This window comes from Manis javanica, chromosome 7, assembly GCF_040802235.1.
Source record: "Manis javanica isolate MJ-LG chromosome 7, MJ_LKY, whole genome shotgun sequence".
Lineage (NCBI taxonomy): Eukaryota > Metazoa > Chordata > Mammalia > Pholidota > Manidae > Manis > Manis javanica.
In genome coordinates this window covers 41,138,712-41,166,405 of record NC_133162.1, presented here as the reverse complement: position 1 = coordinate 41,166,405, position 27,694 = coordinate 41,138,712, and the positions used below count along the sequence as shown (strand labels likewise).

The following is a 27,694-nucleotide window of genomic DNA, read 5'->3' as shown; positions in this document are numbered from 1 at the left end:
GGACTTGGAAACTAGAATTGTTATAAATTTTCCAAATTTCTCTTAGGGGAAACATTCATACAATCACTCTGTTACATACAGAGGGGGAAAAAAAAGGCAGAAAAGAGAGAATAATTTAGATTCTCTGATCTCTTTGTATTTTCAAGTTCCTAAGGTTCTCTGGCTGGCATTATCCCTATCTATTAAATATTCAGGAATGGGAGTTTAAAAATATCTAAGGCACCATTCCCATAGGCAATTTGCTTTTTATTCTTATAGGACACCCATCCTGTTTGAAATTTTGTCCTGAATTAACAACAAATGTAAAGGCCTTAAGGTGGCAGTGCATCGAATGCAAGACATGCAGTGCATGTAGAATCCAAGGCAAGAATGCAGTAAGTATGGCTCTCAGTAGTCCATCTCCAGGTAAATTGTTAGTGTTCAGTGTTAAGGCTTTTCATTTTTGTAGACTGTTGCTATTTTCTCTTTCAAGTTTTAAATACACTTGATGTCAGATTTCAACAGGGATTCATGGTGCTCCTTCATTACATTTTTTTTGGCATCATCAATCTACAATTACGTGAGCAACATTATGGTTACTAGACTCCCCCCATCATCAAGTCCCCACCACATACCCCATTACAGTCACTGTCCATCAGCATAGTAAGATGGCATAGAGTCACTACTTGTCTTTTCTGTGTTGTACAGCCCTCCCCGTGCCCCCCCCACATTATGTCTGCTAATCGTAATGCCCCCTTTCCCCCCTTGTCCCTCCCTTCCCACACATCCTCCCCAGTCCTCCATTACATTCTATTGTTAATTGGATAACATTAAGAATTTGTGGCCTTTTGTAGTTGATTTCAGTTTTAGTCTCTAATATGTTATATTACAGGATAATATGCTTTTTTGTGACTCCTGTGATAGAGGATTCCATATGGAGTGCTGTGACCCCCCACTTTCCAGAATGCCAAAAGGTGAACTTTTAAACCATATTAAAAATGTGTTTTATTGCATACTCATTAGCCTTGTCCTCATGTGTGACAGCTGAGACATATACAAGTTCCTTAAGCATTTTTTCATCCCTTTCACCCTCGTTCTTGTGGGTTTGGCACAGGTATGAACAGAGGAGTGTAAAAGCATTTAGTTTTGGGATAGTGTGTATAATAAAGACTCTAATTCAGACATGGGGGTACAAAAGACCATTCCTCTCCTGAAACTACTCCCCTATTAGAATAAGTTTAGATTAGGCAGGTCAAAAGTTTAGAACACTCCCCACATTATTCAGTACTTGGGCAGAAAAAAGACATTACCTATTTTCAATGATGGGGATAGTGATGACCCCAAGTCCTTTGACAGGCACCATCCCCATTTTCTTGGCCATTGGTTGGTAGTTTGAGCATGAGCATCTGAACTATCTACCTATGTCCACATAAAATACAGATTTTAGCCCCTATTGTGTAAGTAAGCTTAGCTCAGCCTCCTTTTTCTCATTTTATAATATATTAAACGTTAAAACCAAATTTGCCTTCTTAAAACAAGAATTTATACCATTTCATTGTGAAAGATTTAGAAGTACAAATTGACAACAAGGAATAAAAAGAACAATCAATTGAAAATTCCTTCTGTGCCCCCCACACATCTTTTTAAAAAGAAATGGAACATTCCGCACATGTTTTTGTAGTCTTATGTTTTTTTTCCTCATTAACAATAGGTTCTAGCATTCCCACATCATTGAATGTTCTCCTAACAGTGTGTAGAACTTCACAGTATAGAGCAGGGTTTACAAACCTGGTAACTGTAACACTTTGTTGATACTACATATACATATTTCTAAGACCTCTGCAAATGCATTACAGATGAGCTGGTATATTTTCAAAATTTTGGATTTGAGTCCTTCAGATAGAGCATGCATGCGCCTATTTTCCCCAATCTCACTACTCCTTCTTGTCTTGCATTCCAGTTTGCTTCAGTCACATATGTTATACCTGGGTGGTTCCTGAACATATTTGATTTTGCAACCCCATGTATAAACAAACCATAACTTGTTTAACTAATCCCCTATGGCTGACATTACAAATGTTTCCAATTTTTTCCATCCACAACTATTTCCTTAAGATAAATTTCTGGGGGAGGAATTGCTGGATCAAAGGCTGTGTGCATGAAAGGTGGTATCAGTTTTCAGACCAACCACTAGTCTCTGAGAATACCTGTTTGCCTGTATTATGACGAACACTCATCATTACTTATTTCATTGAGTCTAAGACAACATTTTTAAACCAGATGCATTTACTATTACTAGTCCATAGTTTCTTAGATTCAATAAAATACAATTTTACTATTTTAAATTTTTACCAATTTGATAATAGAAAAAAGATGTCTGATAATTTTTTAACTAGTGAGATTGAACATTATTTTGTGTTTGATTATTGGCTGTTTGTATATCATCTTGTAGAAGTGCCTGTTTTTATCCATTATTATATTTCTATTGGGGTTCTCATCTTTTTCTTACTGATTTGCAGGAGCTCTTTATATTTTTACATAGTCAAATCCATGAATCCTTTTCTTTATAGCTTCAGTGTTAAATGTCCATCATGTGTAGATTATATAAATATCCACAGATTTTTCCTGTACTTGTAACATAATTTATCATATTATAATATTCATCTGCATAGAATTTATTTTTGTAAAGGATAGGAAATAATCATTTTCCTACCAGATAGCTCCTTGTTGTGTTGTCACTGACTGTGAATGAATTCATTCTTTACCACTGATGAGAAATATGACCTTTTTGATATGCTAACCTTCCTATAGGCTTCAGTTGTTCTGTCCTTTCCGTTCTCAGCCACAGGTTCTTGACCTGTTTTCCTATGCCAGATGTATAATTTTAATTATTATAACTCCATGGTATTTAAGGTTTTTAAGTTTTAGTTTAAAATTTATATTTCACAGTGATTTTTTTAAGTGTTGAAAACTTCTAGAAAGAGATGACAAAGCAAATTTTTTCCCCAAGAAGTTTCAAAAACTGATTGACTTGAAAATTTCTCCCTCAAATCAAAAGATACATAATATTTGACAGAATCAGGTTTCATGTGTGTTTACATGGTGGAGGGAGGCTTGATGACATTTTGGGAAAAGCCTTATGGAAGGGTTCTGAGATAGGGGCAGCCCTCTGCTCTCACCACCTTGACCCTGGGGAAATTGACCTTTAATGATGGTTTCCTGAGGAGAATGACAGAAGGGACTGACCCACCTTCTGGAATGACGTTCTGCATACAGGCATCCTTGGGCAGCTTATTATAGCTGCAGTTTATATTTAATATCTCTCCTAAAATGAAACATTAAAATATTTTTCTCATATATATATTAATTCAGGGATGTGGATTTGCCAAGTCTGCAGACCAAAGAAAAAGGGAAGAAAACTACTTCATGAGAAAGCTGCACAAATAAAACGACGATATGCAAAACCCATTGGACGACCGAAAAATAAATTAAAGCAACGATTGTTGTAGGTTGAGATCTAATCCAAAGAAATATTTTTGTTGTACTTTAAAATATAGGTGATTGTAACCCCTTAGATTCTGTTAACTTTTTAGCATCGTTTTTACAAACTCGAGAGCTGAAGAATATTTCTCCTTTTGCAAAAGCTGTGTAATTCTTTGAAAGTAACATTTTTAATTACAACTGGCAATTTGGGGTCTTTTGTGGGCAGTATTTGTGATGCTCAGCAGGATGGGAGCAGAATGAGAATTGGAAACAAATCATTCTGCCTACTTTACTGGCTAAGCATTCGAAGAGCTTAATTATATAAGTATTTTTATGGGAATTTTTAAACAAGACAACAATTTTGTCCACATCTATAATGAATCTCTGTTGTGGCCCCAGATGTTTTTGGAAAATACTTGTTTTTACTGGTGCTAATTTAGTAGTATAACATTTTAAGATACCTCTTATGAGCTTCTGAGAATCCTGCAAATGACTGTCCTCATGTGTGCCCCCAGTTAGAACCATTCGATATTTACACATGTGAGCAGACATATATACAAAATAACGTTTGCAGCAGCCTGCAGATATAGTATGATAACCTCATTTCCACTGGGCTTTTGCCATATAGTTGCCTTTAAACCCCAGTAGAACATTTAGCAGGAGTTAGTTGGAAAAGTAAAGATATGAGGTTAAATGGAGGTGACTTTTTTTTTAAACCTGAATAGAGTTTCAACTTGACTCTCAGCATGGAGTAATGCTTCAGCACTAAGCAGTACAAATGAAATCAGTAGGCTTGCATTTCAGAAGCAGTTTTATCAATAAACATTGCCTGACTTGTTAGGCTTAGTGAAAGGATCATTGTGATGTAGAAAGAATAGGAGCTCAACACACTTGGTGAACACCAAGTGTATCTTACTCACTTACTCTTTCCCCTAAATTTTATCTGAAGCAGTGCACGATATTACCTGTGCTCAGAAGGGTCTCCACCTCAGTCTCCCAAAGGAGAGAGAGTTTCCTCTGCAACTTTATGAAAAACTCTTTAACTGGTAGATATGTTTAAATGGAATTTTTGTTAACTTGTAGAGACAAACATGAAATATTTATGAATAAAGTATTTCATATTAACATCATTTGAAAGTAGAAATTATATGTTTTTGCATTCATCCTGTTGTAAGCATTGTTCTCAAAATGGGACTGTATCCTCAGGGCCCAATTAAAAAAACGAAATTAGGATATAAACTTTCTAAACAAAGGACACAGCTGAAAATTGCATCTGGCACCAGTCCTAACTTTTTGTTTGTCCAAAATTGTCCTTTGAGCTTAGGAATTTTTAAGACAGTCTAGGGAGTTTTCCTTTTTCCATGCTTTATAAGCATATTATCCGTTCTGGGCAATCGATTCCAGATACAGTCCAAATGCAGCATTTTAATGCGGAATGTTTTAGCCTGGATGAGTTGTTTATTGGTAATCCTCATTGTGACACTGGAGATCTCCAGTATTAACCTGATTTGGCTGAATCAGTGGCGTCGGGCAAAGCTCCTGACAGCCGAGCTGCCTCAGATGAGCGTGGTAGCTCACCCTGGTGGTCTGCACCAGCCTGCCCTTCAGCTGACTGCCGAAACTGTTCGTTAAATCTTCATGGACGAGATAACCACTAAAATGTGCTGTGCTATTTGTAATTATTTAAGATATTTTTGAAATTAAGTATCATTATTTTCAGGCTTCCATTTCTTCATTATTAGCCCTCAGCTAAATTGATAATTTTTAAAGTGCATTCTTGGACCCCAGCACAGCCATAATTCACATGCAGATGTTTCTATTGTATACAGTTCTGCTGCAAAATGGGTAGCCTTCCAAGCCCTAGCCTGAGGTGAAGGCAGGCAGCTGCTGTTCCTGTAAGCAGCTGTGCTAGTGGAGTGACCTCCAGTCTTGTTGACCACACAGCTGTGAGGGCAGATCCACCATCAAATGAATTCAAATAGCAGTCAGAACCAGTGTATAAAGATTCTGATGCCAGGTGTCTGATAATGACCATGGTAAATGTGCTGCTTCTTCACCAGACTTTCCATGTCATGTCTGACCTGCTATAGCTTTTCTTTAATTATTTCTTCAGTTTTTTGCTATTGTCCTTTTTTCAGCAATATTTTATGCTGTAAGTAATTGTCTCCTCTACTTAGAGAGTATTATTGGCTGTCTTACCATTCTAAGCATAAACTGCTGAGAGGAACAGGGTGTCTCTTAATGTTTTCTTTTTTTTTAAAGTACTAATTTACAGACATACACAAATTCTATTTGTATAAATTTTCCAATTGAGTGAAAATTGCTTCTAACTAGAGATAAGCTTATTCTTTCACTTCTAGATAATACTATGGCTTACTTCCTTTAATACTTTAAAAAAGACATTTCAGGAAATCATAATTGTTTATGATAACACAAGGGGTAACATTTTTATTTCGTTAGAATTAAAGTAGTGTATTCTCTTAGTCTCTTCAAAATGTTCTTATATTACCCTTGGGTCCATAATGGATTCTTCCAGTATCTATTGGGTGGGCCCTGGGAGAATGACACGCAGATGTAGTTGCTGCTACCTTTTTCAACAGAAACATCTAGGTGGAGGCACACACACACACATACACATAAATAGTTCCTAGGTTTGCAATTCGGTTTCTTAAGTTTAAGCACATTTAATGCATCTAGGTGCTATAGATTTGTTTTAGATACCTTTTATAATTCTAATATTGAATGCTGATACTATTCTCTAAATTTTTGCCTAGGTCTGTAACCAGTGATGAAGGATCCATGAATGCATTCACAGGAAGGGGGTCACCTGGTAGGGGTCAAAAGACTAAAGTCTGTACCACACCTTCATCTGGTCATGCTGCATCTGGGAAGGACTCAAGCAGCAGATTGGCTGTTACAGACCCCACTCGGCCTGGTGCCACCACCAAAATCACCACCACCTCCACCTACATTTCCGCCTCTACACTTAAAGTTAACAAGAAAACCAAAGGGCTCATTGATGGCCTTACTAAGTTTTTTACACCATCACCTGATGGTCGCAGATCACGAGGTGAAATAATAGACTTTTCAAAGCACTATCGTCCAAGGAAAAAGGTCTCTCAGAAACAGTCATGCACTTCTCATGTGTTGGCTACAGGTACCACACAAAAGCTAAAACCTCCACCTTCACTCCCACCCCCAACCCCCATCTCTGGTCAGAGCCCCAGTTCACAAAAGTCCAGCACTTCCACTTCTTCTACCTCTCCCCAGAGTTCTTCCAGCCAGTCCAGTGTGCCCTCCTTGAGCAGTCTTACTAATAACAGCCAGCTGAAGGCACTCTTTGATGGACTTTCTCATATCTATACCACTCAGGGACAGTCTCGAAAAAAGGGACACCCAAGTTATGCACCACCCAAACGTATGCGTCGTAAAACTGAATTATCTTCCACAGCAAAAGCTAAAGCCCATTTCTTTGGAAAAAGAGATATTAGAAGTAGGTTTATTTCGCACTCCTCCTCCTCCAGCTGGGGGATGGCTAGAGGACGTATTTTTAAAGCAATTGCTCACTTCAAGCGAACAACTTTCCTTAAAAAGCACAGGATGCTAGGCAGATTAAAATATAAAGTGACCCCTCAGATGGGGACCCCCTCACCAGGGAAGGGGAGCTTGACAGACGGAAGGATTAAACCTGATCAGGATGATGGTAAGCAAAAGGTCAAAGCTCCAACCAAACCTGCGTCCCATCCCTTTCTCCCCAACCCCGAAAAAAAATAAGTAAATCAGTTCCTATTTGTCACATAGGTCTCAGCTATTTCTCTTTCTCACTTCACTTTCATACAGAAGCAGTGAAACTTTGACCTTTTTCTAATGCTGACTAAACCTCCAAAATGTTGTTTTTCTAACTAATACTCTCCCACCTTTTATTATTTATTTCCATTTGTAACAACACTAGGACCCCCAGATGCCTTCATAGTGTTGCTTATGGCTTTGTAGTCCCGCATGAGTAGCGACTGTCACGCTTTTGCCGTGTTCTGTCCCGTACCGTCGCCTCAGCCACAGCGCTGTTTGGGGTGCCTGCCTGTCAGTGCTTCCAATGGGGGTTTTGGCTCCTCATTTCCCTCCGCTCCATTGCTCTCTCATGGCAAAGTTCATCCTGCTTCCTTCTCAACAGTGTCTGATCTGTGATTCTGTGAAGTATGCTTTGGGATGTGAGCGTGTCTGTGTGTGTTCACCTCAGGGAGAAAACTGATTTCATAACTTCATTTAGCAAATTGACCCGTTATTACATTTGCTACCCTTTATAAAACAAAAACCAGAAATGTGTCATTTGGACAAAGTGGTAGATTTTATTATCTCAAGAGGGATAATGGGAAATCTATAACTAGACATTAATATAACTTTTAATCTTGGCTGAAAAATATGATTTTGCTTTGTATTGCTGTTACTTTCCCTCTATCAATGCTGCAAAAAGATGACTGATAATCCAAATAAAAATTGGTATACCAGGGAAAGGATACTGCTGGATCTTTGAGCAGTGCTTAGATGTAAAAGCTTATAAAGCTTAAAAAAAAAGATCCCTATTTGCCCTTTATGTTAATTTGGTACCATTTTGGTAATATATAGTGGTTACTCATGATTCAAGTCAGTGAATACACTTTCTGCTGGTTTCAAATGACAGATACTGAAATCAAAATAAGCATCAAACAAGAAAGTACAGATATAAATGTGATTGGAAACAAGGATACCGTTACTGAAGAGGATTTGGATGTTTTTAAGCAGGCCCAGGAGCTTTCTTGGGAGGTAAGGCCAGGATACCACATTACAGTAACAAGGATAATAACATGTGACCTAGATTTATATGACTATTATGAAAGTACTGATTTGATTTTATAGAGAATCCTCACAGTCTTTTCTGGTTCTTTAACTGTCTTCACAATCATTTTTGTTGACTGTACGTTGAAACACTATGACTTTGTTGAGTTGCCTCGGATCTTAAAAGTTGGCAAGGCCTCAGCTGGTCTCACAAAATAGACCAGAGTTAACAGTAGTTGAGGCAGATTTGGAAAAATGCTTCTAGGTGTGAAGAAATGGATTTTAATTATTTTTGCTTAAATTTAGAAAATTAAAGTTTTCAATCGTTAACAAAAAGAACATCGCCTTTAAATTTACCGATGCTTCTTCCAACACAGATGGCCAACCAGATGAAAAATGTCTCTTAACTTTTAACTCGCTGGCATTGGTGAAGGCAGTATTGTGTTGCATGATTGGTTATAGTCACTTTTATTTTCATTGTCCAATAATTTCTTAATGATTCCACTGAAAATATTAACTTGTTGTCACCAAAACGTTGAAAGGTAAGGCTATAGGACTTTCCAAAGACAGATTTTTATGGATTGCAAATTTTTTTATGTCAGTAAACCACATGCAGTTTCTATGGCAAAGTGTTCACAGACAAACTCCCTACCTCCACCTCACTTCCCTATTTTGGGGGAAGGGGACTGTATAGTCTCTTAAACTTTATCTTTAGTAAAAGCCATTTGGGCTTAATACTTCTGATGGTTTCTACTTTAGGGCTATTGGATATTTCCATTCCTCCCCTGCCCCATCAGTATAGTTCGTACTGTTTTGTTAAGATAAATTTCAGTCTTTCAGATTTGAAGTCTTAAAATACTCAGGCCATTATCTGAAACACACTGTTAAATCTGAAGCCCTTTCTTTGTAACACAATAACCCTGGCTTTTTCATTCAAGATCATTTCTTGTCTGTGTCAGCCACTGTGCTAGACATAAGAATGACCCCAGTGATTCAGGCAAAATTCTTAACCTAGTGTAGCTTACTGCACTAGAGTAAGGGGAGTAAGAGGAGATGGATATTAAACTAGAGCCTTTACAACTGATTATTTAATTACAATTGGTATAAACAGTACTTCATGGAGGAACAGGGGACTGACTATAAGAATGTATAACGGCCACATCATCTTATAATTTCCACAATTTTAATACATTGCGACAGATTGTTACGTTCAGTTCAGTAGGCATTTGTATGTAGTTACATCACACTAATTTCCTGTCTTGGTCATACTGTTTCTTAGGGTATTAGTTTGTTTACACATGAATCTTGTACAAACCTGATTATTATTTCACAAGGACCTATAATGTTTTTTCAACAACATGAAGATTCACAGGTAAGATTTGAGTCATAGTGGGTAGGTTTTCATGTCCACTGGTAAAAGAACCAAAATGTATGTGAAGAAATCCTCTTCTAATATATATATATATCGACATTTTATTTTTTTCTTCTCTTTTTCCCTGACAGAAAATAGAGTGTGAAAGTGGAGTGGAAGACTGTGGCCGGTACCCTTCTGTAATCGAATTTGGGAAATATGAAATCCAAACCTGGTACTCCTCGCCTTACCCACAGGAATATGCAAGGTAATGGAATAATTTGGCAGGTATATAACTTTAATGTGATATATGTGAGGGAGGAAAATTCTCAATTCTAAGCAGGAGTCAGGTGATTTTGGGGACACAAGTTTTGGTAATGGAGCCCAAACTATTATTTGCCAGCGCCTTTTTGTAGTATTCACTGTTCTGTATGAAGTCCCTACACTCACTCCTTGGTTACACGGCTTGGTAAATCTTGTCCTTTATATGCTTTTTCTCATGGTTAATTGGGCAAATGTTATTTGTATATGAAACCAAAGCAGGGGAATAAAATTAGCCATTATAAAATATGTGGTAGTTTCTTTTCAGTTGCCTTTTGCATTTTCCTAATTAGGCCTCTTAATTTTATCTCTGATGTCTGACATTAATTTTCAGGTTTTTTACAGAAATGTAGCAAAATAAGGAGAAAGGGAAGAGAATAAGTGGGAGTGGGTAGCCTTAAGAGACTGTTTTCCAAACCTTTGTGACTAACTTGTTAAAAATGAAGAGAAAATAATGGTACTAGAGTTTTCTTTTGTCTTGAACTAAGATTAGCTGTGAAATTGTCTTGAACTAATATTTCTAAAAACAGGTATCTTGTGAACAGATTTCTTCCTACAGGTACATCAGGGTACATTTTATTGATATCTTCTCAAATGCTTTAGCCTGCAAAGTTTCTGGTAATCACAAACTTGCTTTTCTTCTAGAATAGATATTTTCCTTTTCTCTACTATGTGGGTGTCTTACCAATCATAGAGAAAATGGGGAAGGTAGTCTAGAAGTTAAGTGACAAACTAAGAGTTAGGAATCTTGGTTTCTCTTCCCAGCTTATATCATTGGCTGTATGTTCTTGAACAATTTTTAAAAACCATCTCTGAGCTTTAGTTTGTATAAGTAATCACAAGTCATGTGTTCTGAGAACTTTGAGTAAAATTTGCATCTAAGTCCAAGATTTGAAATTACTCTTATCTGAGTCTGTATCTAACTTCCCCCCAAACCTTTGTCTCCGTTCTTATACTCCAAAGACCTTAAAAGTGCTTCTAAACATTTTCTTGTAAATACTAGCAATGTATTTCAGTATGAAAGTATGTAAGTAAAAAAAAAGCTATAATTTTAAAGGTGGAGAAAAAGTCAGCAGGAGAAAGGCACGGGCAGCTAATATTATTCAGTGAGTCTGTGGAATTAGCAGAAACAAGAAGGTCTTTTGACTTTGCCTACATTTACTGCTTTGGGCCATATATAACTATGACAATAACTTTAAAGTTACCTCATCCATAATGAGAAACGGAAATAAAATTCTAGGAATTTTCTGCCTTATAAGTACACAGAGCATTTTTAAAAATAATTAACTTGTCTCTGGAGTAAAAGATCATTACAGTTATACCACTGACCATATATATATGTACTATTAAAACTATGACATTAAATCTGAAATTTGAAAAATATACATGGTTACCTGACAGGATGTGCCATCCTTATTATTTATTGTTACAGTAGTGATTCCAAATCTGAAAACCTTTATTTCTGTATGGCATTGCTAAGGAAACAAATTATTTGTCCACAAAATAAAGACAGTTAATATTATTATACTGAAAAATAATGTAAGGTTTGTACATTCTCTTTATGACTGGTTTTCTTTTTACTTTTTTTGAAACTACTTCTTTCAAATACTATTGTACAGCCTTTTTATGACTTAGAGAAAAGTTGAACAGTATTTACTATTTTTCCCCTGAATAATATAATCAATCTGATATATTCTTCGATTTTTAAATTTTAACAGATTACCAAAGCTTTACCTGTGTGAATTCTGTCTTAAATATATGAAAAGTAAAAATATTTTGTTAAGACACTCAAAGAAATGTGGATGGTTTCATCCTCCAGCAAATGAAATTTATCGAAGGAAAGACCTTTCAGTATTTGAGGTAAGCATGTATAAATAAAAAACTCAGCTTTCAAAACCTGGTACTTCTAATTGTTGACTATGTCCTGATTTGTTTCTAGAAGGTGAAAATTATTTTCAGTTTTGACATTGAGATTCAGGCTGCTCTTGAAAATATCTCCATGTTTGCACTGTTTAGCTAACCATATTAAGCAACCATTTAGGTTGATGATGAATTTGTACTTTATCACATTAACTTTTTTGTCTTCTCCCAAATCCCTGTCTGCACCAGATATATTTACCAGTGAATTTATGATCTCCTCAGCTCTTTGTAAATTCTACTTTCTTTGGCAGGAAAAATTAGCTTTGTTCAGCTGTTCCAGCCAATATCTGGCAGGTGCTCACTCTTCCAGGGAATTGAGCAGCTGTACATATCTCTTCAATATACAACCACCTGTGTTTCCATCCATTTCTTGGCAGGGTGGATAATCCTTTTGGTGAGACCCCAAAATCCAGGGAGTCTTCTCAGTAGTAAGAGAACTACCTAGGACTCCCCCCTATCTGAGTAGATGGCTGCCCCTGGACAACTGTACTGTTCACAGGAACCCCTGTGGCCATGTGCCTTTTATTATGGGTTCTTGAAGACATTTTGTGTTTTCAGGATTGATGTAGTAACAGGTCTTTGCCTCTGTATTGTTTCATTGTTTAATCCTGTTCTGTTGTCAGTTTCAGGGATCCAGGTGAGCTGTCAGTTGTATCTTGAGGATCCCAAGCCTGCCTTCATGTTATTGTCTATTTGTGGGTCTTCTTAATTCCTTCTGTGCTCTTCACTCCAGTTGAGTGCTTCCATCGCCCTGCCTTGCTTTCTTTGTTTTTTCCCATCTTGGTGCATTGTTTTTGTTCCTGGTTGTGCAGAACAAGCCTTCTTTGTGCAACAGACATGATAGTGTCTTTCTCCAAAATACAGGTTTACATTAGGATTCTCTTTTTCTGAGCTGTTTAGACTAAAATTACTATTCTGCCCCACATTTCTCTTTAGGTCTGTTCTATAATGTCTTGCATTGTGTTTAATATAGGGCAAGGTCTTACGTAGGTTTCTCTCGCAGATCAGGCTCCCTCTTCCCTCTCAGACAAGCTTGGCCCCACTGCTTTTTCCCAAGACTGAACAGAGAACACAGGTAACTCCAGCTGTGTCTTAGGATTTTTTTAACACCTTTTCCTATTTAATATCAGGGTCTCTGGGCAAGCTTGAAGGAGGAAGGGTATTAATTGCTTAAGATTTGATTATATGTTAATTTTTACTAAATGTTAGGCACAGGGTTTCTCAACCTAGGCGCTATTCACATTTGAGGATAATTCTAGATCATTCTTTGGTGTAGTGCATCCTGTACATTGTAGGATATTCAGCAGCATCCCACTAGGTGCCACACCACACCCCCTCCAGTTGTAACAACCAAAAGTGCCTTCAGACAAAGCAAGTGTCCCTCAGGGGGGCAAAATCGCCTCCACTGAGGACCACTGGATTTGAGGGAAAGCTGGATGCAAGTTGCTTATTCTTCCTGTTGTTAGTCTTGGGATGCTAGCCAGCCACCCCCAGCCAGGTGAGACAATAGCTGTTGAGGCTCAGCTAATGTCACAAATTCAGCTTTCCTAGTGGTTCCTTCCTTGATGCCTTGGATCCTTTCTTCTAACCAAACTAAAATTAAAATCACCATCTCATTCTTTCCCAAAGGACAAAACACATTGTTGTCTTTGAGTAATTGTTCAGTAAATCAGCATGAATCTGCCTGTCCAGTTGAAGCTCCCATAAATCCAGGGAGTCTCCTCAGTAGTAAGAGAATCCGTTTTGTTAAGCTGATAAGAATGGTCTGCTGTTTCAGAGCAGGTGCTTTTGGGCCATACAGAGATGCGAGGGAAAAAATGAGAAGCAGATTTGTAAAATTAATTCAGAAAATAATTGAAGGAATTGGGCTGAATAAGTGCCAAGCTCCCTATTCTGGAATCTGAGTTAATACTCAGAGTATAGTATGTTGGACCTAAGTAACATAAAATAAATGAAGATCATCATCACAGATTACTACTTCCCTATCTTTATCCATTGCTCTTGAAAGCATGCGGTATTAGACCTTTCACTACTGAGAAGAATTTTGCTTCAACATTGTCATCAGTGTGTTTTTTTGGTTCACAGATACTACCATCTCTGTCTTTTCTTTTTGTAACATATGACCATTTCCTAAAGGGCCATACTGCCAAATACATAAAACCTTCCTTTTATTAAAGGTAGAATTGTGTCCTGTGTGCCTATTGTCCATATTTGATTATGTTGCTATGTGTGGGACCTAGGCTTCATCTAAGGGAAATAGTTATATGAAGTCTAAAAATAATTTGTGCAATATGAGAATCTGTATCGTCCACTAGAGACTTGAGAATGGTCATGTTCATTGTTAAAGAGCTCTAGGTAGCAAATATCCATTTTCCCTAAGAAAAATGCTAGGGAAATTCTTGAATTTGCTGTGCTTTCTGTTTTCAACAAGTAACTAACTACATTTGATCAAAGAAACTGGCATCTGTGCCTAGCCTCCTGTCTATAACCATCAGTATCACAGCTTGATTCTTTTATTTTGAAGAGAAGTAGACTGTAATCATGGTACTTATTATAGGTTGAAATTCATCTCACTTTCTCTGTAAGTATTCCCAACGTAGAAATTTTATCTTTTCCAATTATATTTAAAATGATGCTTGGGATAAAACCAAAATGGAAGCCTCTTTTGCTAATCCACACTTCTGAGGAATCAGAATTTATTTCATTTTTATGTGAAGCCCTTTTGAAACAGTTTAGATTTTAACTTACTTGAGCAGTATTTTGATCTATTTACATTTAAGTCAGATTTACTTGGTTCCAAGTAGAGAGGACATACATGCCTGATCATTTTTTTCACTCATAATAAATTGCAAATAAAAATTACTCCTTTGTTAGTGGGTTAGCCTTTCTTCAGGTAGCTTGAAGAGAAATTTAAGCTACTGTAAATTTACCTTAATTTAAGAAAATTGGTGGAATTCCAATTTGCCAAGTGACAGCTGCTTTCTGTTTGACTTTTTACCTGCTTAGTGGAGTGTTTTAATCTCTCAGTTCGGGATTTGAAAATAAAATTATATACTTTCCAAAATACCGTATGAAACAAATATAAAAAATATATATATAAATTTTATGTTAAGTGTTATTTTTATGTTAAATAATGTTGTCTGTTTCTCTTGCTAGGTTGATGGGAATATGAGCAAAATTTATTGCCAAAACCTTTGCTTGTTAGCCAAGCTCTTCCTGGACCACAAAACATTGTATTATGATGTCGAGCCATTCCTTTTTTATGTCCTTACAAAAAATGATGAAAAGGGCTGTCATCTGGTTGGATACTTCTCTAAGGTAAAACAAGAGCCAGTATGACCTTCATTTTCTTTTTCAAAATGTTTTTGGTAAAGCCTAGTTCTTTCAACAGGGCTTTTTTATGCCTATAATTTGAATAAGTGGCACACATTTATGAAAAGCTCAGGTTCTTGGTCAGAGCTCATTTTTAAAAAAAGCAAGGACAATAAATATCGTGCCTAGGAAGTGTGTAAAGAACCTCAGCATTGTTTGTGGTCTCGACTATCAGCATCCACATAACGTTGTAATTGCTGCCTTGCAAACCACCTAGCATCTTTGGTTTTCTAAATGATAAGCCTATTTCTCTTTTCCCTCTAAGTTGTGTCAACATGAAGATTTCAGTGTAATGTAGCATTTAAGAGAGTTCTCATTTCTTCTTGCTGCATTCCCTCTGTGGGTGTCAGTATCTCAGCGAGTTGGAACATTGGCATTTGGACACTCAAGCTGATATAATGACTGGTTTTACTCTTCATCTCTTATTCTCTGTGCTATTGTTTTAAGATCTAAAGCAGCCTTACCTTTAAAAAGCCTAACTATCTCCAGCTGTTAACGTAAGAAGCCTTGACATATTTAGCGGATATAGTTTATCTTTTTCACTGGTCCAGAGTGATTCTCACATTCTTCTGTTTGGAGGCTTCTAAGAAACAATAACTCATTTGCAGTAAAGCATCACTGAGTTTGGAGATATTTATGACCTTAACTTTTCTTAGGCATCAGCGAAGCAGTTTAATGTGCCAGGGTGGTAATTATAAGACTTCCAGGCAGAAGGTAAATGATATGAACTGTGTATTTTATTTATTTTATATTTTTGCACATTAGATGATGAGTGAATTTTAATGAATCTACCCTTGCATAATGTAAATAGAATGCCTTATAGAAGTGTATTTTCATGGAAGATCAATAAATAGAGTATATCTGAAGGCCCGTTGCAAACTATAATTTCTTAAATTTAATAGTCAACCCAGAGACCATAAACAAAAATAGGAGTAAGTGACAGCACTCATGGAAAACAGCCTTAATGTTTTAATCCACATATTTGATAAGGCTCTCAAATGAAAAAGAAGAAAGTTAATTTGCACATTAAAGGTGTAAAAGATGACAATTAACACAAAATAAAACAATAAATAGGAAGTCTATTAGAACTTTTAAGACATGTATATAGGTGTAAAGATCTGTTTCCTCAAAGAGTTGAAAAGAGTAGTGGTCATGATTGTCTTTTTTGTTGAAGAATGGTGTCTCTTAAATGTATCTGAGCTTAAACGTAGGGGCTTAATGATGTCTACTGCCCTTGTCCTGCCTTGTTTCAAGTTGGCCTCTGGGCCTGTGGTTGCTGGTGACCATTGTGGTTTGGGTCTCTGTCTCTCTTCCTCCGAGAGGGCCCAACATTTTACTTAGAACAAGCTAAACTTTACTTATTTGATAGCAGTTTCTTTTATAGTATGGCAGCAACTACTGTCATTTCTTACTAGACCTTTGGCAGTGTAGTCAAACAAAAATTAATCTGAACAATGACCATGTTATATGACTAGATGCAAGTTAAATCATATTCCAGAGTGTCAATTGGAGTGTGAAGGACTGTGGTCCTTTGGGGTTATACTTAACCCAAATGTTGGAAGTTACAGCTAGAGAATGGGCTAAAATAACCTAGAAAAGTTCAGTGTAAATCATCACATGTGTATGACTTTCCCAGCACATGTGCTGGGAAAGGAAGAGGGAGCAGTTATTTTATCCACAGATTAGAATTTAACTGTAGTAACATGTGTTAAAGGGTAGAAGGTGGGGAGGGGAAGACCACTCTTAGATTCCAAAATATCCAAAGGTAGAATTAGTTTGGAACAAAGAAAAGAATGGCATCAAGAATTAATCTTTTTAACCCAGAGAACATCTCCTTTTTGGTAGAGGGACCCATTTCATCTAACTTTGCAAAATAGACTAATTATTTGAACTGTTGCCATTGATTTGAATATCTAATGATGGACAATCCAGTTTCTTAGGAAAACTGCCACACATTATTCTTCACTTCAATTCTTAGAGACTCCACAGACAGTTACAAATGTGCATAAGTTGGGAGCAAATCTTTTTCACAAAGAAATCTTTAATTCTGCCATATTGGGTTTTTTCCACAGCCATTTCCTGTGATCTTTCACATAGGTTCATTAAAGATCTGGGTGTTCTGAAGTAATTCTTTGATGGGGTTTGTATCATTTGTGGTCAGTCTTATTTGTGGTTTATATTTGGCCAGAGCATTCACAACCTCAAAAGGTTTTTCCATATCTCCTCTGTATAGGTTTTGGCTGCTTCTATGCACTGTGAATAATATATTGCTGCTCTGATGCCACATCCCATGAATATTGCAGATTTTCCCTTAACTATCAGAACTGTTTCCCACCATACTCTTCCCAGTCTTCCTCCCGGTTTCATACTGTTGGTAATAGCTGACCTCCTTTTTTCTTTGGAGGCTTTGGGGTTTGTTGCTCCTGTCTTTTTTTGTTGTTGTTTTGATTTGTTTTTCTGGTTTGAAATGCAGATTATTTCCCTAGCATTTTACTTTGACTTTTTATTCATAAGGGAAATGTATTTGTGCAAATCTACCCACACATACACTATTTTGGTTTCACTGGGGCGTTTGGTCAAAGGCAGAAGACAGACTTCTGTTGCAAGCTCTAAGTTACTTAGCAAGATAGCTGGCTAAGATCAAACTTGCCCAGCTGGGTGACTCTCTGGATCTGTTTTTTTTTTCCATCTCCCAAGTTGTTTAAGCAAGGAAAGCATTTCTTCCATACTGTCTGTGTTCTGTCTCATTTAATTGATTTCCTTGGATTCTTTATTCATATTTTATGGTACCTACTTTCAAGAGTAAAGATGTAACTGAAAGGCATGCCTGGAATTGATAGTTTGTCATTAGCTGATAGTTTGATCACCATAGGATTGTTCTGCTTGATCTTGACCTAACCCTTTGGCTCACCTTAGTGGACTGTTGTACAGGGACAGTGGCAGTACAGGAAATTGTCCACTTCAGCAGAGCTTTTACATACTTGATCTGTTTCTCCTTCCCTCAGGAAAAGCTTTGCCAGCAGAAGTATAATGTCTCCTGCATAATGATCATGCCCCAGCACCAAAGGCAAGGATTTGGACGGTTTCTCATTGATTTCAGTAAGTGAAGTGCTTTATCTACTTTCATGATCCAGGGATCTGATGGCTGTTAAAGAAAAGAGTAACCCATAAAACATTATTTAACTTACTTTGTTGTTTTATCAATAGATAATGGGTTTTCTATTTATATTTGCATAGGTTAGAAAAATCTTCCTCAAGTGAAAAATTTACTGCAGCTCACTTATTGTACTCTAGGAAATTGAGACTGGCTCTCTCAGCAGTGTCACTGGCTCACAAAGCCATTACCCTGAATGAACTGGTAGAATTACGTTCCCTTCTGTGGTGTTCACACTCATTAGCACCGAGAGGCAATTATTTGCAATTAAAGCTAAAGGAAGTATTATTTAAAAGGATTTTCAGCTTTCTAAAATTTCACCTGTGATGTTATATAGAACAGAGCAGGAATGGGATATTTCTATTAAGAAAAACAATTCTTTAGGTAACCTAACCTTTGAGCCTCTCCAATAGAAATAACTGTCTTGTTTTGTTAATTTCCCTTTTCTATTGTGGAAATTATAATAATGTTTGTATCTAGAGGTTGCCCAAGGAATATTTTTTATACATATTTGTATCTTCTGAGTCTCCTCAATTAAAATCAGAATTATATATGAAGATATGTATGGGTTAATATAAAAAAAGATTGGTAGTTTCTTTCTCCTTGTTTATTAATAGATGTTTAAATGCAGTGTTAAGGCTACATTTGGAGAATTGATGCAAAATACCCAGAGAACATGAAGGCCAGGTATCCCATGATAATATTTCTAGCCATGTAAAAATTTGTCCATAAGACCTGTGTGCTTCTTTATTACCAGATGGTAGTTTGTCTGATTTTAAGCTGAAAGGAAAACTTAGGAATTTGCATAATCTTTACAAGATACTTCAAATGCAAAAACCAAAATGTGAATGTGCTTAAGGAAAACCATGAAGCAGTATTTTGAGTCTAAATCTGTATTAATAGATACTGAAATATAAAGTCTGGGTGTAAAGTAACTTGGTTTGAACTGATTTCTGTAATTTATTAACATTGAAAGATATTATTATTCTGAATTTTTTTTATTGATTGTTTTTATATTTCAGGTAACATTTCTAGTTATTAATTCATTATCTTAGCCTTACCTACTCTCCCCTGATCTAGTTATCCCACAGAAGGCCATCTTACCAGGAGTTCCACATTTTTATTTTACAGAGTCCTAGTTGTAATCAGTTCTAAAGGCAAATCCAGCTGTCTTGGTCTGCGTTTTTGTAGTCACCATTCATAAGTTGTTCATAAATATAATGTCTGGTATGCATAACAGCTACTCAAGCTTTAAACTTTTCATAACATCTGCGTGCCTACAGACTAAGGTAAACTCCTTAGTTCAGTATGCAACACCTAGTTCCAGCCTTTCTCTTAAGCTTGTTCATCTACTAGCCTCATTTTCCTCAAATATTCTGAGCATGTTCCTATACTTCCATTATTTATCTACACAATCCCTTCCCTGAAATGACCACCTCCTCCTTCCCAGCCTCTCTGTTCAGAACCCTATCCATTGCTAAGAGCCAGCTCAAGAGCCTCTTCTTTTTGATCCCAGCTCCTTGGAGTTTCTTCTCATCTTTTCTTGCCTCCATATCTCTGTGGTATTACAGTTAGACTCATTTCACCCTTTTGTGATAATTATTGCTGTAAGGATCATACTTCCAACTTACTGTAAACTATTTTCTTTGTATTCTATAGGGCAGTATACTAGATGTATTTCTGTCAATTTTATTGACTCTATACAGTGATATCATCACTGCCCTCAATAATTGTCTACCTAAAATAAAAAGGGACTGGTACCTTACCAGGTAAAAATGCAAGGCTCTAAATACAGTAGCATCTTTATTTGTACAGCATGACCTGGTTCTGAGGCCTTCTGCATAACAGAACAACCCAGGAACAAAGACATTCCCTTCAAATGCTAAATCTTTATGTTAACCCTTTGAATACAAACTATTAGAGTCTACCTGTATTTTTAAAGATGAACCATGAAACACAGTGGAACCTTTTTGGATAGCTCAGGTCTGTCATGATGAATGCCATCCATGAGGGTGTGTCCAGGCAGTGCATTGTTGAGGGTATACTTGTAAGTTTTCTCTTTCCTGTACTTTCTATACCCTTGGCATTGCCCCGACACTGGAGTGGGTTTAGAATATGGTGAGTGATTTGAATAAAATTGAAAGGGGATGGGCGTTATTCTTTAAGAGTGAGGAGACTTTTATAAGGGGAAGAATTTTATAACACTCAAAGAAAATGGGAACTGGTTAAAAACCCAGTGAAGTTCAATTTCAAACCAAAAAAATTCCTTCGCTACAAAGGTTTTAAAGAAGATAGAGTAGGCTGCTGAAAAAATTGATAGCATCTCCTCCTTTGGAATTACTTTAAATAATAGTAGATAAATCTCTTTCTCGATCTATTTAGCTCCAGTCTTTTGCAGAGTAAGGAGATAAACCTCATGACCTCATAATCCTTGTTGAACCTCACAGTTCAAAACTCAGAGCAAAACATAACCAAGGTTATGGGTTGTCTTAAGATCTGTTTTTCTAAGGGATCTCTTAATGGTTAGATTTAGTTTATTTTTATTTTGACATGAGCCTGAGGGTCTTTTGGTCTGGGATGTTATTTTCAGTGATTCAAGTAAAATTGTAAGGCAGCAAAATCTTAATTTTGTCTTTAATAACTGCTGGTTTAGGAAGCTGAAACAAGGTACTAGCAGGAGGAAGGCTGCGGCTGCCCAGCTGCCCCCGTGCATACCAGGTCACAGACATAGGTGGAATAAAATGTGTGGTGTAAAATACAAAGAACTACCAACCCCAAGTTTTGAACACTGTTCTGCAGGACAGTCAGGAGAGGTGGAGTGGTCATCCATGGGACCAAGTTCTGCCCTTGGAATGTGTTGCTGCCTCTCTCTGCCTGGAGCTTGTCAGAGTAGGGCTCCCCAGGAGGTCACTGGCTCGAGTTACTACAAGGCACCACCTCCCAGCCTTGTTCATAAACCACCTTGTGGGTTTTGTGACTCTGCTCAAACCTAAGTGGGTAGAGGAAGGAGTGACGGTCATGAGCTAAAGCTGATACCACATTTCTTCCTGTGAGATTTTCCTCTCTCCCTCAGTTAGAAAATGTTAAAGTACCCCATCTCTGTCTACACACACACACACCCTTTCAATCCCCACCAGACGGGAAACCTTGTGTGATTCCTGCTTCAGAGCCTCCCAGGGCAAGGCAAGTAGCTGCTCTCCCTCAGGTTACTGCTGGGTACCGGGGTAATAGAGTGTCCCTCCCAGGCCATCGCCTGCTCCTGCTCCCAGAGCTGCCCGCCAGCTCACTATTTTTCCCTTTAAATTTGAAGTAATTTCAGACTTAGGGAAAGTTACCAAAATAGTACAAAGAATTCCTAGGTACTCTCCACCCAGATTCCCTAGATGTTAACTAGCATTTTGTTACGTGTGCTTCCTGTTTATCATTCTCAATCTCCTTCCCTCTCTCTCTTGTCTTCCCTCTATCCCATGATATACATGTTACACCTTTACCTCTAAATATTTCACTGTGTATTTCTAAAAACAAAGATGCTATATCAAATATAACCATAAATTATCAAAATCAAGAAATTAATGTTGATTCAGTACCTACTATATATAGCGTACCCACCTTGTTCAAATTTCAAATTTTGCCAGTTTTCACTAATGCCCCTTCTAGGAAATAAAAACTTTCCCCTAGTCTAGGATCACATGTTGAATTTAGTTACTGTGTCTGTTGAGAATTGTGGAATAGTGTCATTTTTGTGTGTTGTGATGTTTTTTGTTACCTTGACATTTTTTAAGTATACAGACCACATGTCTTGTGCAGTGTTGCTCAGTTAGGGCTTCTCTAATGTTTCCTCTGATTAGATTGAAGTTACACATTTTTTTGGCAGGAACACCACAGACGTGATACTGTGTCCTCAGTACATCTTTCCAAGATCACATGACAAACTTATTTGTTCCATTACTGGCCTAAGGTGGTGCCTGCCAGGTTTCTTCATTGTAAAACAACTCTTTTCCCTTTTGCCAGTAAGTAACTGGCAAGAAGATATTTGAGATTATGTAAATATCCCTATTTCCTACCCAGTTTTCACCTATACTTTTAGCACTGATTTATGATTCTTGTCTAAAGTAGTTATTGCTGTGGTAGTTACCAAATGGTGATTTTCCAATTCTGTTGTTTCTTCTATTTACCAGTAGATATTTACTCTAGGGAGGAGCTTCCTTTATGAGTTTTAATTAAATAATTGCTTCATTTATCTAATCATTTATTTATATACTTATGGACTCCTGGATTTTTATCTGACTCTGTGGATTATAACTTCTTGTTGCCATTATTTATTTTGATGTTCAGATTGTCCCAGATTTATTCTCTGGTAACTGCTTCAAGCAGGCTTCTGTGTCTTTCCAACACGTCCCATCCTTTGAACATTTCCTTCCTTTGTGGTACAACGTGATGTTCCACAGTCATCTTCTTCTTTGTCGACCTAGCCCTTGAATCACCCATTTCTCCTAAGGGCCTTCATAATTTATGACGGAAAACAACATAGAAACCAAGATCTGGGTACTTACTTAGGTGTACTTACTGCTACTGGTGTGTCACTGCTTCTAGGACCTCTCGGGGCAGAACTAGGAAAGAATGAGAAACACACACACCGTCATCAGTTCACACTGTAACCTTGCATTCCAGATCAGCACCACTGCAAGGTTTTATTCTAACCTTCTACATTTCCATATTTGTATCTTTATGGAAGTGAGAAACATGACTTCCATTATGCAAAAGAACAGAAAGTGACATTTGGATGGGTTTGTTTATTACAAATTTAGAAAATGCATATGATGAAATTCAACATTCTTTCTTAATTTCAAATAATCAAACATACCTACTAGAATTATAAGAATTCTCAATCTTTTATCAACATTTTCATCTTTCTTTCAGCTTTGGCTTAACCTTGTGGGAGCCAGAAAGTATAGATGACTGTTGGGCCCACAAGTCTGCAAACTTGTATCTGTAGTTTTTTGAGAGTAGTATACAGATAACAAGCTTATAAATTATCAGATAACTATATATTCAGGCATTTTTTTTAGTGTCTTAATTTATAGATTAATCATAAAAGTTTGTGAGCAGGTTCAATTCTTGGCCTTCTTTATTCAATATTTAAAAATTTTACCATGTCTCAGGGTTGTCCTTCATGGAACCGAACTCTAACTAGTAGAAGTCAGAGTGAATGCATTAGGCGCTTACGCCAGGAAATCCCTTTGCTGACCTTTCTGTGATCTTGTATATGGAGGGATTTCACCTTGGCTTTTGTGAGGAATGTGTAGTATTTAAAGACTGCATCTGTAATTACTGTGTGCTGTGACAATACGGGTGAAGAATACTCAGTTTTGTGCTTACAACTTAGAAACTTGGTTATGTCTTAAGTGTGGTTGGCAGTATCCTTTCATTTGTTCCCTTTTCTTAAAAATGGCATGTGTGTGTGCGCACATACACACACACACTCAAACCGGGATTTAAGGAAAATAGGGAAACAATAAACTTTTAAGGAGAGATGGTTCTGGATACAATTTAATACCTAGCTTCCTTAACAGCTTAATTTTCCACACCTTCGTTCTTATCCTCTTCTGGTTCCGATAACAGAGATCTCTTAGGTGCCTAGAGAGTCCCAGGCCTATCTTTCCTTTTTAGCCTCTTTGTAACTCTTGGCTGGTTTTGGAGGAAGCACCACCCAGGACAAGAAAGCATCTTGTCTCGAGTTTCCTGCTCCCTATTTCTCTGACCTTCTAGGTCCATCAAGCAGAAATAGAAAGCCACATGATCCATCTGTACCTGAAAGTGTGATATTCACTCTCTCAAAGAGGAAACTACTACTTCCATATCTTAGATGCTAGCTGCTGGCTGAACTGTTGCATTATATGATATCCAAATATAGGAATACATTTCGTAGTATTTCAGGTTGCCAACAAGTAACTCCAAATTTAACAGTCTACCTTTAAGAGGCTACTTTAAAGAGCTGTCCCTTACAAACTTTTCAAAACAAAATTTAAGTAAAATTTAAGAATTTAGAGTGGTTTCATTCTACTCTAAAAATCTCTTTTTTGGAACAAATATTTGGTAGAAAGTAGGAGTTTTTATTTTAGGAATTGGTTGATCGGCTTTGATCTGTCAGTTAGTAAACTCTGAAGAACCAAGACTGTATGCAAGCTCCTCTCTGAGGCCAAGTTGAATACAGTTTCAGGGGAAGCACATTCTCCTCGGGAGCTGGGGTCCTGAGACATCCCACTTCTCCAGTGAGGTTATCTAGGCATCTCTGCACTGTTTTGATTGCCTTAAGGCTGTACCTCCCAACAGGTGACCCAAGAGTGGGTACCGGTAAGCAGAGATAGTACTGCCTTCATCCCCAGGGTGGCCAGAACTCCGGCGCCTGTCTCCTTCCCCCGGCAGCCTTATCCTTTTAACAGAAGTGAGACATGTGAATTCTGTCTTATCCATGATTTGGGGGGAGGGTTCAGGTCATGAAGTGCTTACTTGGGGTATAAACTCCCTTGGGTAGGCTGCAGGGTAATAATTGCATTTCACTTTCCCCCATTTATAAGCCCCACAAGTCAAGCATTAAAAATGTGTTTGAGGAGCTGTGACAGTGTCTCTTAAGGACATGTTAAATGACAGTCTCACTCCTTGTGAGGAGTTAGGCAAATTGAATGAGAGAGCTATAAATCCGACATGTGGTGTTAACTTATATTTAATAGTCTTTAATTTTTTACTAATAGTTTTCTCTTCTTTCATGGCACTGACCATTAAAAAAAATTGCTCTAGGCTGAGCAAGTGCAAAGTCATTTAGAAAGTTGAGTATGTCTTTTATATATTTATTGTTGATTGTCTCTCTCCTTCGCCAAAAGCGAGCTTCATGAGATAGACTTTGTTTTCTGCTTCTGTCTTACCTTCTGGAAGAACCTGGCACTTAGTAGGTTCTTATTATTTGTTGAACAAATGTTAAATGAATTACCATGTGAAGAGCTCCTTAATGTACTCTCTCCTCACACATGTGATTCTTGGGAAGAAGAAATTTTGTTTTATTAGAACAGAGTCAATCAGCTATGGTTTACTTCCAGATGATGTCAGGTATGTCCTGCCCTCTTTTGAGGTCTGGTATTTTTTGTTCAAGTGCAGCCTCTATCTTAGCATCATTTAAGTTGCATCACAAAGAAAGTTGTCATTATCTGTTACAAACCTTGGGCAGAGAAATGAGAGCTGTGACAAAATTCACATTTACACACAGTTGGTTGAAAAGACATTTAGTTTACTTTTATCAGATCATTCATTGCCTCATTTATTTTGGAAGGAAAATTCCAACTGTGGTCTTCAGAAACTGTCAAGAAAGCTTCTCTCTTTGCATTACTTCCCCAGCAGCTGTCCTCCTTGAGTGAGCACAGTCAAGGCCATCATCAAAGAATAGTAAATTATGCTTTTGAAATGATGCTTGAACCCTTTACAGTCTTTTCTAAGATAGGACCCCTACTTCCGTCTCCACTGTGACACTTGGTGGAAGATAGGATCAGCAGCTGTATCCTCAGACTTTCCCTGGGTTTTGGAAGGCATGTTTTGACCTGTGTAATCAAGTAGTGATACCATATATTTTAATAGGATTCTAGCTTATAATATAATAAGGAAGATGCTATTTTTCCTTATTTTTTCATTATAATATGTTGCACTGAAAGCCGGTGTCATGACTGTTCTATTACATTGGGTTGAAGTACAATGTATTTTAATATGCTAAAGATATCATCAAGATTGGAAATTGAGCTCTTAGAGATTTATTCAGAGGTTGACTGTTACAGAATGCATTGAAATGAGCCCATGAGCCAGTGCAACTAACGATATATTTATGTATCTTTTTTTAACTAAGCTTATCATAAATAAGAGCAAATAAATAGCTCTTATAGAATAGTTTGTATTCATCGCTTCAATGAAAACATTGTAAATATAAAACATACAGGTCTGAAGCTACCATTTTGCCATATATAGCTCATAATTTTTTCAAGCTTTGGCATGTAGGTGGATTTTTCTTCTTTTTTTTTTAACAAATCTTTTTTGTCTGTTTGGATTTCTGTGACCAGGATTTGCAGTGAGTTATTTTGAAACCCATTTCTGGGCAAATTCCATTCAGATAATTAGTATGAGAAAACTTACTCTTCAGCAGTAAATGGAACCTTAATAACACCATCCTGAGGGCCAGGACTTGTTCACCACTGACTTCTAAGCCATGGACACATTGTCATACACATAGTGGGTATACACAAAAAAGGTGTGTTGATATAAGATGAATAAATGAATGCCCAGATCTAGTCCGTCCTTTTCTTTGTCACTGGCAACACCTGCTGGATTCACCCAGCCAACTTATGACACTTGGTGCTTTATCTGAGATCTCCTCTAAGGCTTTGTTTTTGTTTTGTTTTGTCTCACTTCTTTATCCCTCCATCCCTTCCTTCAGCAAACGTACTTTACATAGACTGTCCAGGGTTGGATTAGGTGATGAGACCATAAGGATGGGTGATTGATCCAGTCTTTGCCCACAGGGTGTAGGATTCCTCCAAGCTGCACAGGGGGCTCTGCCCTTGTAGAGGAGGAAATGCTTCCAACTCTCTCTTCCATGTTACCTGTTAAGATATAAGCAAAGGAAGCATTTTGCATCATTAAAACAAGATCAAGAAAGATTTTGTTCTGGTTGGTTGAAATTAGTACTACACCTGGTTTTGGTTTCAAGGGAACTGTCGCCTTAAACGTATTTTCCAGCTTGTAGTGCTATGTTAGAAGGAGAATATTTTAAGGTAATAAATAGTTTGATACCATTCTCTCAGGATGTTGTTTCTAAACAGCACATAATTTCAGCTGATTTTAAGGTACTGTTTTTTTTAACATCAGTTTGTTTTGGGTAAAGCAAAAGATTTTCATTTGTTCAGAATTCTATTAGGAAAATACTACGTAGGAATCCGATTTTTTTTCTCCTCCATAGATTGGTGATTAACATGTTTTTGCTCTAGTATTAGTGCAACATTTTCACGTTTACCAATCAATGTAAAGACCTCTGTTTTATAATTAATTTATATCGAATCCTGCTTTGGGTCAACATCATAGAGGAGCTCCTTTTTTCAACAAAATTGTTTTAAATCAGTGTTTATAAAGTACTTAAAAATAGTTAAGTGGATTAAAAGTAACTTAGGTCTGCATGTAACTTTTTGTCTACCTTGAGAAAAATATGCAGTGTGATTATAGAGGAGGACAGTAAATATAATAATAAGCAGTAGCAATACTGAAACTCA

The 27,694-nt window shown here is 37.1% G+C and overlaps 1 protein-coding gene across 7 annotated transcripts in view; it reads left to right on the top strand.

Annotated features, from left to right (window-relative positions):
* KAT6B (lysine acetyltransferase 6B) overlaps positions 1-27,694 on the top strand; it is a 162,988-nt gene that overhangs the window by 112,691 nt on the left and 22,603 nt on the right. For 5 of the 7 annotated variants that reach the window (XM_073240798.1, XM_073240797.1, XM_037013267.2 and 2 more), the window contains 9 exons: positions 259-374; positions 872-953; positions 3,352-3,484; positions 6,237-7,165; positions 8,141-8,262; positions 9,778-9,893; positions 11,665-11,806; positions 15,023-15,184; positions 18,244-18,337. In XM_073240798.1, coding sequence (XP_073096899.1) covers positions 259-374; positions 872-953; positions 3,352-3,484; positions 6,237-7,165; positions 8,141-8,262; positions 9,778-9,893; positions 11,665-11,806; positions 15,023-15,184; positions 18,244-18,337 — 1,896 coding nt within the window. The remainder of the gene's footprint in view (positions 1-258; positions 375-871; positions 954-3,351; positions 3,485-6,236; positions 7,166-8,140; positions 8,263-9,777; positions 9,894-11,664; positions 11,807-15,022; positions 15,185-18,243; positions 18,338-27,694) is intronic. The other 2 variants (XM_073240799.1, XM_073240801.1) reach the window with 2 other exon arrangements.